The 22610-nt window shown below is 42.6% G+C and overlaps 1 protein-coding gene across 1 annotated transcript; it reads left to right on the forward strand.

Moving 5' to 3' along the window:
• Positions 1-45: 45 nt before the first annotated feature.
• Eif5a2 (eukaryotic translation initiation factor 5A2) lies at positions 46-18317 on the forward strand. Its single transcript, XM_075950527.1, has 5 exons — positions 46-219; positions 792-992; positions 1497-1601; positions 11355-11486; positions 12153-18317. The coding sequence occupies exons 1-5, from the start codon at positions 52-54 to the stop codon at positions 12210-12212; spliced, it is 666 nt and encodes a 221-aa protein (XP_075806642.1). The 5' UTR covers positions 46-51; the 3' UTR covers positions 12213-18317.
• Positions 18318-22610: the final 4293 nt, after the last annotated feature.

Here is a 22610-nt window from a genome sequence, read left to right on the forward strand (position 1 = left end):
CGATCCGGGGGCGGGGCTGAGTCCGCGCCCGGGCCTATCCCGGAAGTGGGGATGGTGGTTGACGGTGGGCCGGGCTGTGGCGGGGTGGGCTGGGGCGGGGAGCCGGGTGTGCGAAGCGTGGCGGCCCCGCCCCGTCTCCTGGACCAGCCGTGGCAGCCAGCGCCGCCGCTGCCGCAGGGACCGGCGGACGCAGCGAAGGCGTACGGTGCGGGCCCGAAGGTGAAGATCTGGGGTTGGGCCGGCTTGGTGGGGGCTTCAGCCAACGATGGTGGGGTCCGGGCGAGGGGAGGAGCCGAGAAGCATGGAAAACTGACTGCGGGCGAGCGCGGGACCGCCGGGCACAGGCCCTTCGCCCCTGGGCCGAGTCCGGGATGCCAGGGCGGCGCCGCTGCGGGTGCTAGGCGCGCCGAGGGCTAGGTGCTGCCAACCCGGTGCTCCTGTCCCAGCCTTCCCTGGACTTGCGGCCTGGCTGACGCCGGGTCAGCGGGGATGGGCTGGAAGGTTGTGGGCACTTCTTGCGGTGGGGTGGTGAGGATTGGACCTACTGGCCCAGGGCTGGCATCGCCTTCACTCCCCGGCGAGCTTCTCTGCAGCTTCCTTCCCCACCTCCCACCAAGGGATGAAAAAGTTTTTAGAGGCCTGAATGGCAAAGTATCCACCACTTAAGAGTGGGTGTCCCATAAATGCAAAATTAACGGGACACTGATGCTCGGCTTGTTACCTGTTCCCAGAATGAGACTTGGCCCTACCTGTATGCCCGTTATTAAAAAGCAAACAAACTTTTTGCATAGTTCCCTCAGAAAAACCACACATCTCCCCAGCCTACCATGGCAGACGAAATTGACTTCACTACTGGAGATGCAGGGGCTTCCAGCACTTACCCTATGCAGTGCTCAGCCCTGCGCAAAAACGGCTTCGTGGTGCTCAAAGGACGACCATGCAAAATCGTGGAGATGTCAACTTCCAAGACTGGGAAGCATGGTCATGCCAAGGTAAGCCCTTCCAGGTCGTTCTTTGGCTTCAGCGAGATGATTCGTGTTCCATTCTACATCATGAGGCTTATGTATTTAAAAGAACTGTTTATTCGTCCCTTGGTCTCTGAATGATCGGCTATTTCTCTGAATGCTCTCCTTAACTGGGTCCTTAGAATGTTTTATTAGCTGGCAACTAAAACTTTCCTGAATCTGGTGATCTAAAACATCTCATTTACAGTTAAAACCAACCTGTTCTTAAAACTCTAAAAGACCTGATCTTCATTCTCTGTGGGCTCTTGTAATTGAAGTGCTAAGATCTGTAGGGTATTGAGTTTTGATGCCATGAAACTGTCCGGTGTTTGCTGAATCTCAATTATGACCACTGCTACATTTTTTTAAAGAAAATAAGATGACCTTGGAATGAGGTAAAAAGAACCCATTCTGATCAGTGTTGGGATTGTGCCCCCATGTAAGAAGCTACGTACTGACAGATCAAACGTGTTTCCCGTCCCCCTATGTTAGGTACACCTTGTTGGAATTGATATTTTCACTGGAAAAAAATATGAAGATATTTGTCCTTCCACTCACAACATGGATGTTCCAAATATTAAGAGAAATGATTATCAAGTAAGTAGTGATTTCCTTACTAATTTTGGTTCAGATGTCTTAGTAGGAGTTTGACAAGATTTGAGAGTAACTTTATAGGGTCTCTTTTCCTCACCGTTAGTAGACTCCACTTACTTTACAGACTAGAGAAATAGTGTTCTGTTTGGTTCTTTTTAATATTTGTGCTTTTTTTAAAATTTTGAAATAGGGCATCATATATCCTAGGCTGGCCTTGAACTCACTTTCATCCAAGCATGACCTTCAGTTTCTGATCTCCTTGGCTCTACCTTTGAGGGCTGGGATTACAGGTTACACCTGGTTATGCTGGGCTAGGGCTCACACCCAGGGCCTTGTGCATGCTCTAGGCCAGCATGCTGTACCGCTAACCTCTACTGCACTCTGACCCCACTGGGGACCAGTGAGATGGCTTAGTCGGGCAGAGCACTCGCTGTCAAGCCTGGCCCCCGAGCTCAGTTCCAGAAGGACACAACAGATTCCTGTGTCCTCTGACCGCCACACACGAGCTGCGAAACACATGTTCCACGCACACACTTTTACTAAATAAACAAATGTAGTATTTAAAATGCAGTATTCAGACCAGGGGTATCAGAAAGTCTAATATTTGGTAAAATTACTATTCTCTCTGCTGTAAATGATCTCAGGTTTAGATAACTCCTTCCTAAGATTTCCAACACTGGAATTCATATTCCCACTAACCAAGTTTTTACATAATTCAAAATCTGGTATCCTTAAGTAGGAAAGTAACTTGAAACCCATAAATATAAAGTGCCTGGCCACTGAGAACAAAGGAGAAAATAAAAAACTATGTAACTGACTTATGTATACCCACTAACTGTGACCTTTTATTGACATATATTTTTATAATATATTTTAATAAATATATACATGTGCATGCACACACACACATATGTATATGATCTTCAAGCTTTAGTTCCAATTACACCTGGAGATAGGTCATGTTTAATGATGGCATTTTGTGGTTTGGTGTGTTAATGTTATCCGACCTTCTGGAATGTAGAATCTCTGATTGATCATAGCTATAGAAGTTTTTGTACCAAATACAGCGTAAAACAAACTTTCCGTCTTAAGTGTAAGCTTTATCTTTAACCTTAAGCTGGTCTCTCTGCACTGCATCATGCATCCATTCAGTGACTTCTTTCAATGCTATCCATATGTATACTTATTTTTCTATTCTTAATTTGGTTTAATATTTTCACTATGCCGCTTATGAGTGTTTTATATATTGAATCTGAACAATTTAAAATATTTTGATAGTTATGTCAAACACCAAAGCAAACAGTGTTTTGAGTCAGGCAGATCTAGGTTTGAATCTAGGCCTAGCACTTTCTAGCTAGATGTGTGTGTTTCTCTAACTCTCCCTTTCAGTCTACGAACCAAAGCTGACTGAGAAAGTGTATGCCCATGAGCAGCTGTGAGCACCAAGTATTTTTGTTCTGCGTCACATTTTCTATATCAAATTCTACCTAATCATTTCATTGTTCTTGATCACTGAACTTAGATGTGCTACGTAGTAGGCACTCAGTAAACACTCACTAAATGAATATGTATTTATTTAGTGGTGTATAAGATTGACATGTCAAATTAAGGCTAAGTATAGAATTAATTTTGCCAAGATGGATTTTTCTCATCCTGTCTTGTGAGTGCTCTGAGCGCTCAGTATCCTCCGTGTTCAGTGGTTTCCCTGTGCTCCTGCCTGTCGATGCTCTGAGAGCTCAGTATCCTCCGTGTTCAGTGGTTTCCCTGTGCTCCTGCCTGTCGATGCTCTGAGCGCTCAGTATCCTCCGTGTTCAGTGGTTTCCCCGTGCTCCTGCCTGTCGATGCTCTGAGAGCTCAGTATCCTCCGTGTTCAGTGGTTTCCCCCTGCTCCTGCCTGTCGATGCTCTGAGCGCTCAGTATCCTCCGTGTTCAGTGGTTTCCCTGTGCTCCTGCCTGTCGATGCTCTGAGCGCTCAGTATCCTCTGTGTTCAGTGGTTTCCCTGTGCTCCTGCCTGTCGATGCTCTGAGCGCTCAGTATCCTCTGTGTTCAGTGGTTTCCCTGTGCTCCTGCCTGTCGATGCTCTGAGCGCTCAGTATCCTCCGTGTTCAGTGGTTTCCCCGTGCTCCTGCCTGTCGATGCTCTAAGCGCTCAGTATCCTCCATGTTCAGTGGTTTCCCTGTGCTCCTCCTGTCGATGCTCTGAGAGCTCAGTATCCTCCGTGTTCAGTGGTTTCCCCGTGCTCCTGCCTGTCGATGCTCTGAGCGCTCAGTATCCTCCGTGTTCAGTGGTTTCCCCGTGCTCCTGCCTGTCGATGCTCTGAGCGCTCAGTATCCTCTGTGTTCAGTGGTTTCCCCGTGCTCCTGCCTGTCGATGCTTCATCAAGCCAACACTAGCAATTCGCATGATTGCTGTGGTCAAATTAACCAATCATTGAAGTTTAAAACTGAACATAAAAGGGCTAATTTGGTATGGATTTTATTTGGGTGTTCAGTAAGGTCCAAGCATACCCTTCACCTCATGTGCAGAAATTAAGCAAACAGTTCCCACTAACAATGCCAAGCCATATAGTAGCCTAGCACAAAAGGGAAAATTAGTGACTGTGGCCCTGTCTCCATTAAAAAATTTTCGTTTGTTTATCATAAAGTTTTTATGTTCTCATTTTTCATTTTCTTTGAAGTGTTCTGTGGTTGAGGTGTTGGGCTGCCTTCTCAAGCTTGTACCCAAGAGGCACTGTTTACTTTCCCGTAGTCCCAGCCTCAGTGTGCTGTCAGCATGACAGAGTGGACAGCGGAGGACGGCGCCAATCAGGTGGCTCTAGGTCTCTGCCTTGGCACTCATTACTGCGCGGCCTTGGTTGGCAAGTTACTCAATCTCTCTTGTCTCTTTTTCCTCATAAAATTGGGATGTGAATAACAAACTTCTTAAGAGACTGCTTCAAGGCTTAGCGATCACTTAGGACCTTGCCTGGCAACTTCCCTATTATAAAATTGGCATGGAATGTTTATTTCTAGGCATTCAGTTAGGAACTCAGTTCTGTGAGCTTTCTAGTATGTTTACTATGCTCTGGGGTCTTCACTCCTCTACCCAAGTGCCTTGGTGAAATCCCTGCCTCTCTTATTATCTGGCTACATTTAGTTCCTTTGTATCTGCTGAATTCAGTATTTTGAGTGCCAGTAGGCTGCCAGAATTATGACTTTTAAATTCAATTTGCATTTATATAACCTAGTGTTTGTGTGTACCATGCCTCCACACTTGTGGAGGTCAGAGGACAATTTTCAGGAGTTGGTTCTCTCCATTGATCATGTGAGTCCTACGGATGTAAGGACTTGTAGTCCTGGGCCGTCTCACAGCCTCCATATTGAAATTAAAATATTAGTAATAAAGAAAATAGTGATGCTATGATTTCCCTGTGCTTTAAAATCTTTTTTTAAATTTTAATCAGTTCTATGAATGCCTTGTATTCTTCATGGAAGCATTCTTTCTTAGAGAATGAGAATGAGAGCCCAGTATTTTAGGGAGAAGGGACAGATATAGTGCTACAGGATTGTTAAAGACAATAGTGAAAAGAGCCACATTAGGTTGCTAAGTCAGTGAGTTCTCATACAGGAAAAATAGCAGCATGTATTATATTGTAACTGGTAAAACAGTACCCACAAAGTATCTCCCAGTGGGTACTATAAACAAGTCTTCAAGATCAGTTCCACAGGCAAGCTGTTCATAGAGGTGTGGGTTCATGAACCATTGACCTCTTAGGGCAGCATCTCATCGTCTCGTTACTTTGCCTGTAAGTGAGCATATTATTCAGAAGTGAGACCATCTGAGGTGCCGCAGCAGAGAGGAGGTGTACTATTAGCAGAAGCACTACAGGCAGGAAAAGCAAGTCCATGGTTTTTTGCACTGGTTCTACTGCAAGAAGTGCAGCTTGCTGTTTCTGCAGTGTTATTAGGTACTAGCTGTTCCCACTGGGGAAAGATGTCAGTACAGGGACCCTGCTTCAGTCCTACCTGTGGGGCTCTGGTAGCCTCGGGGAGAGAAAGCCTGTGTCATTAAGCCTGTTGAGCAAGTGCTAAGGCAGCAATAACAAGAAGTTGAATGTCTTTCACTAGGAGAACATTTAGAGAGTCTATGCATGGACCCTAGACCTCATTGACAGTTCTCCTAGCTTGCTCTTCCCGTGTCCTTGACTCCTAACACAACTCTTGACTCTTTTCCCATAGTCAGTAGAAATCATTACAGTCTAAGTCTCCCCACCCTACCATTTGTCACAGCCTTTCTGCTGGCTCCTCATACTGTTCGTGGTCACTAGAAATCATTCTAATCATGTTTTTACAGTCAGCTAGTCACCTAGCCATCGGTATAGGTTCCTGGGGGAGAGGTGGTCAGAGGAGAGAGAGTGCTTTCTGAATCTGAGCCACTTCTCAAGCTCTTGGTACCTTGGGACCCTCTCACGTCATCGTGTCCATGCTCCTCACTCGATGGCGGCCTGTCCCTGTGCACACCCACGGGATGCCTTGCTGGGTCAGAGCACACCCCAGTTGATGATCATCTTACTTATTTATCATCTTACCATAATAATGTTTAAGAATTCACTCTCCCCAGGACCAGCAGCTTCTGGGAGTAACTGAAGAGTGCAATGGAGAGAAGCTGAAGTCTCACCTTGCACGGTGACAGCTGCTTGGTGTGAAATAGAATGTGAAGCCAAACCCAGCAACTGGGACTAAGAACGCACTCCTAGTGACGATCTTCCTCTGCCGTCTGTTGTATATTAGTAATACAAACACAGGCAAACACAAAACCACCCTTCCCATAATCCCCCTTTCTATGCTCTTTCTCATTCTGAGCGCATCATTGGCCGGACCCGTAGTCACCCTTCCGATTAGCTCATCCTTTCTCAGCCCACTGTGCTCCCTCTCTGCCTGTGCACCGTTTACTTTAGTTTATTATCTCTCACGTGTGTGACTGCTCACGTGTGTGCACTCCTGCGTGGTAGCAGTGGCTCTCTTCTTCCACCGTGTGCATTCCGGGAGTCGGACTCGCATCTCCAGGCTTCTGCAGCAACGCTCTCCTGCCGAGCTGTCTCACTGGCCGTGTTGACTTGTCTAAGTGTCGTAGCCCACACATACATCACCTGGGTTTGGTACTCATCAGTACATGACAGTCCTGCTCTATCTGCACCCTGCTCTTTTGAAAAATGTTTTATTTATTCTTTGGTAATTTCATACATGAATGCAATGCAGTTAGATAATATGTAGATATCCTCCTCTACTAACACCGGGGCCTGCCCCTCCCACAACTCTTCCCAACTTCACGTCTTCTCTCTCTTTACAATATAGCCCAGTCGGTTCAATAAGTGCTATCATAAGCACATGGTATAGGGCATCATCCATAGGAGTGAGGGAAACCAACTAGGGGCTGCTGTGCTGAACTCACAGATCTATGTGCCTCTGCTTTTAGGGTGCTAGGATCAAGGGGTTAGGGCACCACCACACCCAGCACAATCTTGCTTTTTCTGTAATGTTATTAGATATATATGAAGCATTAATCTAATCATCTTAATCAGTAAAAACCAGGAGTCAGATATTGGGGTAAAACCCTGGAAGATCAAAGAACCCGGAGCAGCTGCCAGTTGCTTCCTACCTGTCTCATTCCTAAACCCAAAAAGGCTGAGATCCTCTCTACACCCCACTGTATCACTTTCTGTCTCCGCCTCCTGAGAGCTGGGATTAAAGGTGTATACCACCACTTTCTGGCTTCTGTGGTTAACTAGTGGGTAGTGCCACCCTCTGATCTCCAGGCAAGCTTTATTTGTCAGAACACAAACAAAAGACCACACAACACATATATATCATCATTCCATTAATTTAAAGGAAACAATGTAATGATCCAGTATTCCACTCTTTCTTTGAAAACCACACTACTTCTGTGGAAATTCTTAATCACTTGTTTTGCTTTTCTCTTGAGGACTAAGGCACACAGCTCCAGAGTACATTCTCATGCATGTGTGTATAAGTTCACAAGGAAGCCAGTATAAATACATAAATACTTCACCCTGCCTTTCAGTATCAGGGATTTTAATATTTTAAAAGCATTTCTGTGTGTATGTATATGTATGTACATGAGCATACATATGTATGCATATGTATACACAGAGCCACAGACACACACACATACCGTGATGGAATGTCGGGGTCGGGAAAACTTGAGGGATTTGGTTCTACATAGTACTCAAATTACCAGGCTTGCCAACAGTTTCTCCACTGAGCCATCTCACTCACTCCCGTTTTAGTTTTGAAATGTCCTCATCTGGATGCACTGAAGATAACCAGTAAACGGACTGGTTTAAACCTGTGAACTCAGGCAACAACATATTTGAGTTTCTGTGTGATATCTTCTCTTCCACATTAATTTACAAGTTGTTTTGTTACCTGTCAAAGCAAGCTTAGTCATGCTAATTCCTGGATCCCTTTGGACTGTGCCGAACTCATGGCCTTGATGGTTCCTCATACTCTAATGAGCATGTGTCCACCTCCCTCTCTGACATGAAGTCACCTGTTTTCCCAAGTAGCCCTTGATCATTTTAGTAAGACCTTTCGGTAAAGAGAAGATGCCACATTCCAGTACCAGTAAATCCCACATGCTAGTCAGGAGTCGGGACACCAACTGCATGTATTGCATGTGTGCTCATCCTAAACCTTTGGGGAAAGATGGAATCTTGCACAAAAATATACTTAAGATTTAGCAGTAACACCATTGGCTGTTTCCTTCTTTTTTGAGAGAAAGCTATATTTAGGCTATAAAGATCTTGCAGAAGCCACCCTAGTAACCAGGTGGTCAGGGCTCGCGGCACCATTAGTGTGCTAGGTACATTTGCCTCCTGGTGTGATTGGTACTCCAAGGACACATCATTTAGACAGTTTCTTTCAAAAATACATTACATGAACTACAGGGTAACAAGGCAGACCCAGACTGGGTGACAGTCTATTAATGAAGTCAGTGTCAATGTCTTGAAAGACAGGATATTACAGCTGCTCCACATTTCAAGAAACAAAACCCACACCACAGCAGAAAACTGCAGGGTGTTACTCAGGCACAGTAAGTCGCTATCAGAGTATTGGGCAACTGGCACGTTTGAAGATGGGTCATCGATTAGTTTGAAAAACTTACATAATAGTGTGTCCTTGTTTGGGGGGCAAACACATTGAAGAATTTATATCTGAAAAGGCATGATCTGTGAAACTTAGGTCTCAAATGATTCAGCAAAGGAAGAATATATAGCAATGTATTGTGTACACTGTAGTCTGTGCACACATATATAAAGGGATATACGTAGATAATTAAGTGCTAACAAGGGATGATCCCACTTAAGAGATGTGTACTTTTTAATTAATTTTCTCAGTGTTCCCATTTATTTGGCTTCATTACATGCTTATTATATTACACTTATACATTTTTGTCTTGAAATACTTCATGTATTTCACCTCAGTTCATTTAATGAATTCTGAATCTTAAAAAATTGGCATTTGTAAATAATTACCAGGATCTCAGTGTTATTATCTGCTTCCTGTTCTCAGTCACTGAAGTGTGGCATTCCACCTCAGGAACTGCTAAAGGCAGCAAGTTCCACCTTACACAAGCACCTGCTCTCAGACATTTACACACTGTGTGTGAACCTCACACCCTCAGATATTTACACAATGTGCGTGTACCTGGCACCCTCAGACATTGATATACTGTGCGTGTACCTGTCGCTCCTTGTTCTTCACTGTTCCCAGCTAGTTCTGAGACATTTCAGTGACAAAAGTTCATTGTTGCAGACTATTTGTACACTGTGAAGAAGTGTTGCTGTGATTGGTGTAATAAAAAGCTGAACGGCCGATAGCTAGGCAGGAGAGTAGAGATGGGACTTCCAGGGAGAGAGAGAACTCTGGGAAGAAGAGAGGCAGCAGACACCAGAAAGACATGAAACAGAGAAGAGGTAGTCCAGTCACATGGTAGAAGGTAGATTGATAGAAGCAGGTTTGTTTGAGTTATAAGAGCTAGTTGAGGAAAAGCCTAAGCTGGGGCCAAGGTCATATTAATACTAAGTGTCTATGTGGTTGTTTACGGTCTGGTGGTCCTGACAAGAAAGTATTGTTGCAGTTTCTAGTATTCACAGTGTAGAATCAAGGCTTGAGCCTCCTGTGCACTGCAGACCTGTTAAGTGGTGCTCATGCAGCATTTGGATACTCCTTCTATTTATTATGTCAGGGCTCAAGTTCCACTGTGTGTGTGTGTGTGTGTGTGTGTGTGTGTGTGTGTGTGTGTGTGTGTGTGTGTGTCCTTAGCAGTTAGGACAGATGCTGCTGCTCTGAAGGACCTGAGTTCAGTTCCCACTCTCACAACTGCCTGCAGCTCCGTCTCCTAGGAATCCTAGCAGCTCTGGCCTCTTTAAGCTCCTGCACAGATACAGACACAGATGCAAACATGCACAACTACACACTATTAAAAGATAAATCTTTTTCAAAGCATTATATCAAAGCATATTTTTTTACAGGTTAGGTCATGGCTAGGTTTGTTCCATTAATGCCGTAAGATAGGATAATATTAGGAGTCTGTTGCCATCCCTCCCTGAGAGTCTACAGAGTCAGTGGAGAAAGACACTTCTCCTTCAGTCATGCAGTGCCTGTAAGCAGTAGAGGCTCCTGTGAACAACCCTCACCCACACTTCCGTAAGCAACCCTGGTGAAACTTACCAGCTCACCAAGAAATAAGAAGACATGAAAATAGAAGAGGGGCTAGTTGAGATCAGCTGCAGTGGGGGGGTCAAGAGATGGTAACTTGCCGGGCGGTGGTGGCGCACGCCTTTAATCCCAGCACTCGGGAGGCAGAGGCAGGCGGATCTCTGTGAGTTCGAGACCAGCCTGGTCTACAGAGCTAGTTCCAGGACAGGCTCCAAAGCCACAGAGAAACCCTGTCTCGAAAAAACCAAAAAAAAAAAAAAAAAAAGAGATGGTAACTTGTGGGAAAATAAGATCAAAATATAATATATATAGATATAAAGATAGATAGCCAGATAGAATATATTGTATGATACATATACATATATATGTCTTTGTATATAGACATATATATGTATGTAAATGTTTTTTAAAAATCTGTTAACCGTGGTCTGAAGACCAAAAATTTCCACGTTAAGTTTGGTTATAATCAAATTGTAAAATGCATCATTTTAATAGTGAAAAACTAAACATAACCTTGATGTCCACTAACAGGAAATTTTTGCTTACAGTATGTTCATGTACATGTGTGATGGTTAGAGGAAAATTATTCTATATTTTATGATTTGGAAAGTTTCTAAAGCATATTATTTAAAAAACTTACATTTTCTTTCAGAACAGCTCTGTCCATATTGTGGCTGTGCAGAGAGCAGTGGGCTAGTACGTGGGGAGTGAATCACACACTCTTTGGGTTTGTTATAATGCCTGCATTTTTCCTTTTTTTTTTCTTTTCTTTATTTTCTTTCTTTTTGAAACAGGGTCTCACTATGTAGTTCTGGCTGGTCTGGAGCTTGCAATGGAGACCAGGCTAGCCTCTGCCTCCCAAGTGCTAGGTAGGACTGAGGGCATGAGTCATGTTAGCGTTTTTAAACGCCGCAAGTCTGATGATGTATTGCTGTGTTCTCATCCAACCCAATGACTATTCGAGTTTAGCTGTGCAAACATTGCAACAAAGAGGATGCCATCTAATCGATATGCACCTATAATTTCTTCTAATAGCTCATATGCATTCAGGATGGTTACCTTTCCCTGCTAACGGAAACTGGTGAAGTCCGTGAGGATCTTAAGCTGCCAGAAGGTGAATTGGGCAAAGAAATAGAAGGAAAATACAATGCAGGTGAAGATGTGCAGGTAAGACTGATGCAGACTCTCAAAACCATTCTCTAAAAACTGGCCCTAACAGGTTAGCGTAAGACTGTATGTGGAGACTTCAGCCTCCTCTGCTTTGCAGGGGGTCATTATCTGTGCATCTTGCTGTATGTTTTCTTCACCTTTAATAAAAGTATTTTCATCGGTTTACACACGTACAACAATAATATATAAAATCAATTTCAACCCTGTGAACTATAACTTTAAAATACTGCTGAAATGTTGAAATGATCACCATATGGTAATTTCTGTGGCACCCTTAAAGATCTGTTTACTACCGAAGGAAGCATCAAGTGTGGGAGGTGGGTTGTTTGTCTTATTTCTTCTGGCTTGACATGGAACTCCATACTTACTTTAGATCTGCCTATGAAGGGAGCACAGAGGGGAAAGGTGGACTTTGTTATAACTCAGAAGTGTAACATGGAGTAACTGTTGATGGAGTGTTTCCGTTTTCCCGGGAAGTTGTCCGGAGCTACCGTCTGAGAAATTATAATCCTGAAAACTGTGCAGAAGGCAGCCTAGCTGCTTTGGACTACCCATTTACAAAGTCAACATAAATGTTGACACGTATGCAGGATTTAGTGAACACAGTGCACTCTCTTTGCATTACCTCCTGAGTAACTCTTTGCTTGCCCTTTCCCCTTCTAGGTATCTGTCATGTGTGCCATGAGTGAAGAATATGCTGTGGCCATAAAGCCCTGCAAATAGACAGGATCTTCCACACAAGCGGGGCCGTTAGGTCTGGATCTAGTTGTCCCAAAGCTATAGCCTTCATAAGCAACCTCATGTTTTATTTTTGTTATGTTTCTATCATTTTGAAATTGTGCTGGCTTAGTTTTGCAGGCAGTTAGTAACTTTAAAAGAATATATCAAGGTGTATAATTTTATAAAGTGTCTTTCCTATAACATTCCTCTGGTTTCTAGTGTGTGACCATAAGAAACAGATACAGTAGCTTCAGTACATGTCACTCGTCTGACAAATCACTCCTGGAGTTAAGTGGTTGCCAAACCAGGGTTTTAAATCAACAATGTAGCATCTAGTGGAATGGAAATTTTATGCATTTAAGTTGAATTGTTCTTTGCTGATTTCAGACTTCATATCTAGAATTTACAGATTATAAAATGGAATTGTCAAAGCTCCAGCCCTGTGTGGCTGACATACTTCCTGAAACTAAACTCATCAAAAAATGGTGTTCTCTTGGTGGCCAGGTGTCCCATGTAGCGCCTGCATCATGGCCTCCTTTCCAGACTGGTGACAGACCTATGCCGTAGTTTAGTCTGTTGTGGTAATAGGAACTAGAACTGCCAAGAGAATCTGAGCAAGTCAAACAGTGCTGAAGAAGACCTGGGACAGCGGCCAAGAAGGGGGCGAGACTGTGGGTTTTATTTAAGACCTCTGTGATCAGCATATGAAATAGAGTGAACTCTAGTTGTATTTTTGCTTTTGGCTATGTCCCCAGCCTGTGCCCTAGAAGGACTGGCCTTACAGGGACTCTGCACGACCTCCAGCCGTTATTTGTGAGTGTTCATAATGTTGGTAAGCCAGCTCTTCCCACGATTTTTAAAGTAGATTTATTTTTGACATTAGTCTAAAATTAGGAATTAAGTTGTTTTTGAATTCTTGACTTGTAAATGTATGTACACTTTTCTAAAGTGGAATAGAGGTAAACCATGGAAGAATTATTTTAAGTGTCTCTGTGTGTGTGTATATATATATATATATATATATGTATGTGTGTATATATATATATGTATGTGTGTATATATATATATATATTGTTCTCTTATGATTTCTGTTACAGATATAAAATCTAACTAGGAAAAGATTCTGTGAACTGGATTCTATTAATATGTTGTATGCGTGCCCTTCCATTTTTGTTTAGACTTTTGGATTGTGTGCAGATTATGTCCGGAATCATAGACATAGTTCTGTGTTTTTGAAGAATTCTGACACAATCACAGTCATCGCATTGAAGTACAGCCTGGAACAGACTCCTGTAACGCCCTGGCTCTCGGGTCCCTTTCACCTTGCCTAGCCCCCAGAGTGCTGTGCTCCCGTCTAGAGCAGAGAGGTGAGACGGTGCAGCTGACCCAGTCAGCAGTTTAAATTGCCGTGGAAATGCAAGAGCCCACGATTTTAGTTGCTTAATTTGTATGCAATTTTAAATTGTGTCTTGACCTCCACAAACCAATCCAGAGAAGAAAGATACTATAAGAGAAGTGCCGGGAAGAGACTTGCAAAGCACAAGAAATATTGAAGCTGTAGCCAGTGGACTTTAGTGTGACCTTTTAGCGTTTGTCCATGCAAAGCACAATTAGCAATTCGACTGGATTCTTCTACAAGTATCTCCTTTAGATTTCTGGTGTTCTCATGTGTACCTTAGTTGAACTGATTGATGTGTTATCCACAGGAATTCTAAAAACTATCTGTGCTGTTTCCTGGTCATCATCTAGCCAATTAATAACCACATTGGTGTTTTGATTTCATATTACTTCAGGACTAGCATGCCCTTGTTCTTTGTAACTTGTCAAACCTCACAGGAATCTCTGTTTTCCTTTGCAGTGGAAGGGTGAAGAGCAATATATCTTTAACTCTCTCTCTCTTTCTCTCTCTCTCTCTCTCTCTCTCTCTCTCTCTCTCTCGCATTTTGTGAGTTTTGCTTTATTTTCTCAATGCCCACGTGAAATACAGCAAACATTTAACAGAGCCGTGTGTAACTTATCCCTGTTAGAAATTCAATTCATTATCTCTGGATATAGACCAGTATTTCTCATGTTAAAGACCATACCATTTGGAGTTATGTTGGTTTTTTAATTTTTAAAGGCACATCACATCAGGTTCTGCCACCAGCACCCACCTTCTGTATTACAATAGTGTGGCCTAATCATCTATTGAGGATTGTTAATTCTCACATCCTTCAGAAACTTCTTTTTTCCTATAAATTTCCTTTTTGTCCATCACTATAAATTTCATTTTGCATGTTGGAGACCTCAAGACTTAACATAAATTCCTAATTGTGTTGTAACTGAGGGCATTCTTTATTAAGTTCATTTGTAGCAAACTTTGGCTGCTACAAAAATGACTTAAGAGATCCTGACAGCAAGCAGGGGTTAAACCGCAGTTTTCCAATCCTAGCCTCTGAATGTGGCAGTTTGAATTTTTTAAAGCATCACACAGATTATGCAGGCCAGCGTCCTTTAAATTGTTGTTCTCGAGGTCTAGGCTCCACAGGTGTGGGTTGTTTGCGAGAACAGAAGGCAGATAACTCTCACTCGTGAGAGCACAGCCCATCGACTCCAGCTCTTGAAGAGTGCTGGGCGGCTGCTGAAGGACGTGACACAGAAACTTTATCCCACTGGACTCGGACAGAGCAGTGGAGAGCAGCTCACTACACAAGGCTCTGGAGAGTACTCCATGGCTGTTTCAGGGCATCGCTGAGAAGTTCTGTTCCTCAAAAACTGATGATGAAACAGACTACAGAGCTGTAATAAAGGAAAAGTTTTCTATTGTATGGGATAAGAACTCTTTGCTTGGAGAATCTGCAACTTCATATCAGGGAATTACTCAGAAAGACCAAAAGCTGTCGGAGAGTATGTTTGATAAGAATATCAACACTTTCAAGATGTGACAAACAGTCATCCTTTATGGAGATGCTGGAGTTGGGAAGACGACATCGTTGAGAAGGCAATGTTAGAATGGGCAGATGGGAATCTCTTCAAGAAGTTTGCCTATGTTTTTTATCTCAGTGGGAGAGAAATTAGTCAAGCAAAGGAGAAAAGCTTTACAAGTTAATATCCAAGAACTGAAGTCCCCATTAGACAGATCCTGTCCGAGTGCAGAAATCTCCTTTTCGTGATGGATGGTTTTGATGAGCTGGACTTCTCATTTGAAGAGCCAGCATTTGCACTATGTAATGACTGGACCCAGGAGCACCCAGTGCCCTTTCTTCTTAGCAGTTTGCTGAGGAAAGTGATGCTTCCTGAGTCATTCTTGTTAGTAACAGCAAGATCCACAGCATGGAAGAGCCTGGTGCCCTTGTTACATAAAGCTCACTGTGTAAAAAGCTGCCAGGACTGTCTGAGAACGCAAGGGTGGACTGCAATAAGACATGGGCTATGGATGTGATCTATTCAATAAGGAAGAATCCGCGACTTTTCCACAGGTGCCATGTCTGCTGGGTGGTCTATACTTGTCTGAAGCAGCAAGTGGAGAAAGGTGGAGATATTGCAGTGACCTGCCAAACCACCACAGCTCTGTTCACATGCTATCTGCAGCTCATTTTCATGGCCAGATGGGCGCTCTGCTACTCTGCCCAATGAGACCCTCCTGAGGAGCTGTGCCAGGCAGCTGCTGACGGGGTTTGGACTATGAAGCATACACTCTACAAGACAAATCTCAGAAATGACATCTCAGTCTTCACGGATGCTCAGTATTTCATTTTAAATACTATATGAAGTGTACATACTCCAATATGTAAGTATAGATTTTAAAGATACAGAACTGTTTATTTTCACATAACTCAGTAGTGTTTCTCTTAGAGCAAAGTATTTCGTTTAGTAAAGCTTTACAAATTATATTGAAGGGAGGCAGGTAACATATATTTCTAACATAAAACAGAAGTTCCTTCTTTTTGACAGCAGAGAAATGCTAACAGTTAGTTCCTAGTATGTGCTGTACTTTTTGTTTCTCAGGCACCACATAGAGAATGGAGACTCATTCATGTCTGTACCCTTTTCTTTCTCTGTACTGTGTAGACAGTACTAGCAGGTTGAATGTTGTTGTTCTAGAAGAGAGGCTTTATTTCTACTGTGAAGATTTTGTTACACTGGTGCACTCATTTGCCCTCTGACCTGTCAGACCTTTGGGCTCTAACTTGGCCTTGGAATCCTTGATGCCCTGGGGCGCTGCCAGTCACTTGAAGTGGTTACCAACCAAGCTCTTGACTCTGTTCCCCTTCATAGTACAGATTTCTATGCCAGTGCTTTATAGCAGAGACCAAAATTCTTGAGGCCAGAAGATACGGCGATACACATCGATATTTAAAAAATTTGGGGACACATGCTTTCCATTACCTCATCAGGTGACTGTGTGTACACACACAGCTTTGTTCTTTTCTCAAAGTCCTTCCATCTACTGAAGTACTGTAGTCTGTAGTGCCTCAAAAGTTGATTTTTTAAGAAGTTTTCCAGAATTTGATTTTATACCTTTAAAGTTTCTCATGAAAATTGTTTCTATTGAGCTGGAATTTGAACGCTTTGTTCTCAGGGCTGTTAGTGCTAAGAGATGCAGTGTCAATATTTTAAAACTAGCTGCCTACAAAGAGACTGCAAGTTTCCCCAAGTCCTACGACTGTAGGGCATAGAAACACAAGTTCTTGGTGTAACATATTTAAGCTATATGGTACATATTTAAGAAAGATGGGGGCATTAGTAGCAGCTGTGCTGGGATCTTCCCAGTGGTCTTGCCTTGAAACCTTGTTCTTGGGGATGTTTCTGTTAGCATCTTTTTGGCACGAACCCCAGAGAGGGTTTTGGAGTCAGACATTGATGCAGTGGTTCTCAGACCCATTTAAGAACAGACAGGAAATCCCTAACTCTTTTGGGTATCTTAAAATGTTTACATACTGAATTCACATTTGCTATGAGAAAATATGGATCTCTAGTATAAAAGCAAAACTATCAAAGCATATTTCCATAAGCAGTATATTGTACTGATATGAACCTTCAAATCTTCTAATGTTTAGGTATAATAAATATTTCATAGTTCTCAAGCCTTTTTCTGTTAGCATTCTGAGGAGTGATAGGCAACAAGATTTTTTTAAATCTATGGTAGAAAAATCTTAAAATTGAATCTGTTAAATCTATGAGATGTGTTCTCTGAATTGAAGAAACAGCATCATTATTTGATTGTAGAGGGAACATTGGGAGTTAGCTATGGAGCATAGATGTTCTGTAGAAACACATTTTGGAGTCACTTTGTAATTTAATTTGTCCATTAACTAAATACCTGAACCCCAACATAACTACCTAGTGAGGTCAAGTGCCCAAAGAGAGTTGTAAACATTGGCTAATTCGTCTCCTTCATGTGGCGGGCACAACTTCGGGCAGTGCACATGGGACCATCACCTGCTAGAAATGGACTTATTGCCAAGCTTTCTGTCACTACTGTTCATATCTTAAAACAGGTCTGAACCTATTTATAGCAAAAAGGGAGATTCTTTTGCTATATGAAGTTCTTGGAAGCCATTTCTTAATGTTGGTGGGATTTGGTTCGTCTTAGTTTGAAACTGTACTTTTACAAACACTGGATACTAACCTATTCAGTAGTGACTGAAGAGCCTGCTAGAAATCATGGCTGTGCTCATAGGTGATTCTTTATCATGGTTAGTCTAATACAGGTAAGCACTCTTTGTTACTATGAAGTATACATCAAATTACTCATGCTAAACCATGATTTAAAAATGACTAGTTATATATTATCATGTACTTTACCCTCTTCCCCAGAAGAAAATAATATTGTCAGATTCATTGGCACTTTGTTAGTAATGTACTTTTTTGGTCTGAAATATAGGCGATTTCTTGAATTTACTTGCAAGTGTTTTGGTTAAAACTTTAAAATTACAAGATCTGGATATTATAATTATGTGTTTTCCATTTTAAAAATGAGTAAACTTTGAATGTTAAATATCCAGCTATACTAAAATATGCTTTAAAATGCAGAATCTTATTAATGATAACATTTTGTTACCATAAAATTTCTGTTAACTTCATGTTATATCAAATGAAAATAAACTTAAGCGTGCACAATTCTTATATGTGTACATTCAAATATTTTATACTATAAAATTGTGCTCACTGTGTAGAGAACTTCTGAAAGAAAGCCCTCCATTTTATCTCATGTACTAGGTCCTTTCTTAATCTCTAACCTTGAACTCCAGGCTAGATATGAACTTGTCTTCCTTTTAAGTTCTGAAATTCTTTGCTAGCCAGGCATGGTAATGCACCAGAAGTTGCTGCAGGAGGATAATTGTGAGTTCAAAGCCAACCTGGGCTATGTAGCGAGACCCTGACTTACATCTGTAGATTTGATAGCGCGGTTGCAATCATGAATGCACAGCTGTGGCCACTGCACTGAGCCCATACCGACCTGGCCCAGCTGTCAGTCAGGGACAAGTGCTCCCAGGGCACTTGCCTGCTGAACTAACCATAGTTCCCAGCAGAGGACAAATAATTCTCTCTACTCTTGTACCCATTGCTGAGCCCACAGGTTCCACCTCCAAGCTCTAACTCCATAGGCACTGTGATGGCCTGGTTAAACTCAGTAAAAACACACAAATAAGAGGAGGGGCTGTAGGGCCATAGAACAAGCGTGAGAATGGTCAGTATGTGTTACATTTATGTATCAACTCATCAGATAATTTTATTACAAATATGTGTAAACCTAAAATGATGGTTTTGTTTGGTTTGGCTTTTGCTTTCTGTATGGGTTTTATTTTGTTTTATTTGATATGGTATCTCCTGGTGTATCCCAAATTAACTTGAATTTTGGGTCGTTCCACTTCCAGCCTCTGAGTGCTGGGCTCACACTAGCCCCACACGTGACCATTCATGTCTTAAGCATGTAAGATAGTTACTTGTATAGTTCAATGGAAAATAGAAAATATCCTGCCATCATCCTTCCCATCCTCTACATCCTCCACAGATATTGTGTGTCAGAGAGGTTAATGGTCCATTCGCCCCTGGTGTCCCTTCCCTGCCAGCTGGGATTGCTAAGTGGGGTGATGAGTCCTTGAAGTGAACTCTTCATCCTTCCAGTTCTCACTCTGTGTGGACCATGTGACCAGGCTGACTGTAAGTAGCTCAGTGCTCTCTCTCGTTCATGTGCTTTCTCTAAGACTACGAGCCATGCTGGGTTACCATATCGGTTATCACTTTATATATATGATCACTATTACTAATAACTTTAACCTTCCAGATGTACAAACCAGAATTAGACAGTAACCGAAATAATCCTGGCAGTTAGACTTCCGCCCTCTGTCCCCACACTTTATTGTTGTTACTTTCAGATACCAAGATCCCCGTTTTCCAGAAGTACATGTCAGAGGAGGATAATGGAGAGGGTTGCCTATAGCTTACATACCACAGAGGGGGATAATGGAGAGGGTTGACTATAGCTTACATACCACAGCCTTCATGTCTCTCTGCTCCCTGTCGGACATCAAATGGGGAACCCCTTGTAGAATCTCTCTGCTCCCTGTTGGACATCAAATGGGGAACCCCTTGTAGAATCTCTCTGCTCCCTGTTGGACATCAAATGGGGAACCCCTTGTAGAATCTCTCTGCTCCCTGTTGGACATCAAATGGGGAACCCCTTGTAGAATCTCTCTGCTCCCTGTTGGACATCAAATGGGGAACCCCTTGTAGAATCTCTCTGCTCCCTGTTGGACATCCAATGGGGAACCCCTTGTAGAATCTCTCTGCTCCCTGTTGGACATCCAATGGGGAACCCCTTGTAGAATCTCTCTGCTCCCTGTTGGACATCAAATGGGGAACCCCTTGTAGAATCTCTCTGCTCCCTGTTGGACATCCAATGGGGAACCCCTTGTAGAATCTCTCTGCTCCCTGTTGGACATCAAATGGGGAACCCCTTGTAGAATCTCTCTGCTCCCTGTTGGACATCAAATGGGGAACCCCTTGTAGAATCTCTCTGCTCCCTGTTGGACATCCAATGGGGAACCCCTTGTAGAATCTCTCTGCTCCCTGTTGGACATCCAATGGGGAACCCCTTGTAGAATCTCTCTGCTCCCTGTTGGACATCCAATGGGGAACCCCTTGTAGAATCACCACGTGTTCAGATCCTGCAGCCGTGCTTCCTGGGAAATTAAACATCTATTTCCACCACACATTCAGCAGATATTTCTAACTATAATGAACAGGTGTGTGCTGTCTCAGAAGGCTAACTAGCAAGGTGTTATCTGCCTCTTGGGAGTTCTTTCAAAGTGTAATCAAAATAATATTCTGGCCACACCCAGAGATGATTCCCAATACTCAAGTGACTTGTGTCCTGAGTTAAGGAGAGCCCAGAAGGCTTGGTAAGCTCGGGTACTGTTAGATCCCAACACATTCTCAGAGAAAGGATGGGCATATGTTTAAGTAATATTCATAGAGATCAGTCTTTTTGTTTTCAATTATGTGCATACTTTAAATTATGGGCGCTACATTTTCACTAATATATAGGCACACACCCATCACTAGCATCCTGAATTAGAGAAATACCTTTCCTTCAAAAGCATATGGGACCTCCACACACAAAAATACTAATATTGAGATATTAAGAAGACAAAATGAGAGGGCTGGAGAGATGGCTCAGCGGTTAAGAGTATTGCCTGCTCTTCCAAAGGTCCTGAGTTCAATTCCCGGCAATCACCACATGGTGGCTTACAACCATCTGTAATGAGGTCTGGTGCCCTCTTCTGGCCTGTAGACATACACACAGACAGAATATTGTATACATAATAAATAAATAAATAAATATTTTTAAAAAGACAAAATGACAAGGTTCTATGGAGATTTTAAAATTAAGTGTACTAGGAGGGCTATCTCTGTAACCCCAGTGCTACTGAGTCTAAGGCAAGAGGATGGGGGATGCAAGGCCAGCCTAGGCTACATAGATTCTTGTCTCTCACATGCAGCTGGCATTAAGAAACCAATTCCAAGTAAAATTCAAAGCAAAAATGGAAAAACAAAAGGAGTTCCTACCTGGAAAATTTGAAACCTAATATACAATAAAAAGTCTGTAAAGAGTTTCTCAAGGATAATAAAGCATTATATTTCAGAATCTCTAATAAAGTAGCACCAGAAAAATTCATAGCATTAATGTCTGTATTGGTAAAAATGGAAGTGTGAACATGAGTGAGTTTAGTCCTGAGCCAAACAGCAATCAGCAAACCAGAAGGAAATGACAGAGACCAAAGCAGGAATAAGGGAGAGAGAGAGGTCCAAGTAAACTTCTAGTTTAAGAAGACAAGGGGCCATGCTGGTCTACATAGCAAGTTCCAGGCCAGCCATGACTACATGAAACAAACAACAGAGAAAGACAGCGGAGGGACGATGTGACAACTCAGCAGAGAAAGGCCCTTGCCACCAAGCCTAATGACCTCAGCTGGACCCCAAGACCCACACAGTGAAGGGGTCGACCCATAAGTTGTCCTCTGTGTATCTTGGCATGTATGTACAATTTCATAGATCACAGTACAGAAACATGAAGCGAGTAAATGTGGTTTTACAAATCGGTGTCTAGCAAATAGATGGGGTTTTAAGAATAAGTAGATTACAGAGGCACAGAGATCATCTGTTCTGTGTGTTACAGCACAATCCTTGGTACTGTCAGTGGGGCCGAGACCATTCAAAAGGACCCTCCAGAAGAAGGTGCACCTTCTGCTCTAAGAAACGTCATCTGATGCACAAGCCCAGGACACACAGCAGCAGAAAGAGGATGCATTAATACAGATGGGTCGTAATGAAGGCTCTGTTCGGAGCGCTCCTGCCTACATTCATAGCAGTTTTTCATGGAGCAAATACATATACGCACACGTCCAGGTGTTTATTAGATTGCTTATACATATTTATAAGCACTTTATCTTTCCAGCACAGACAGTAGTGTGGCCTTCAGGTTTTCTACTGACCAACAAGAAAGACCATGTTTTTGCAGATGTACACTGGTTTACATATTTTTTTACCATGAAAAGTAATGAGTGTTGTAAGTATTCTCTTCCCCATTGTTGAGAACTGCTGCTTTACCATAAATATCAAGCATGCACAACATACATGTCTGGGAACTCTCAGTTCACATATCTAACCACAGAACACTACGGTTGCAATTTAAGTACCAAATGTTTCAATTTCACAGAAAAGTTTCCTTTATTTTCCTTCAAATTCATCATCTCTGCTCTGGTGTCTGTGCTTCCATGTAAACTGTAATTGGTCTGTTGAGAAAGCAGGCGATGAGCACAGAAAGCTGTTGCTTGAGATCACGGTAGTCGGTAGTTCTGGCAAACTGGCTTTACTGGACTGGACTTTCAATCCATGAACACTGAATTTATTTTT

This window comes from Microtus pennsylvanicus, chromosome 16 (genome assembly GCF_037038515.1).
Source record: "Microtus pennsylvanicus isolate mMicPen1 chromosome 16, mMicPen1.hap1, whole genome shotgun sequence".
Lineage (NCBI taxonomy): Eukaryota > Metazoa > Chordata > Mammalia > Rodentia > Cricetidae > Microtus > Microtus pennsylvanicus.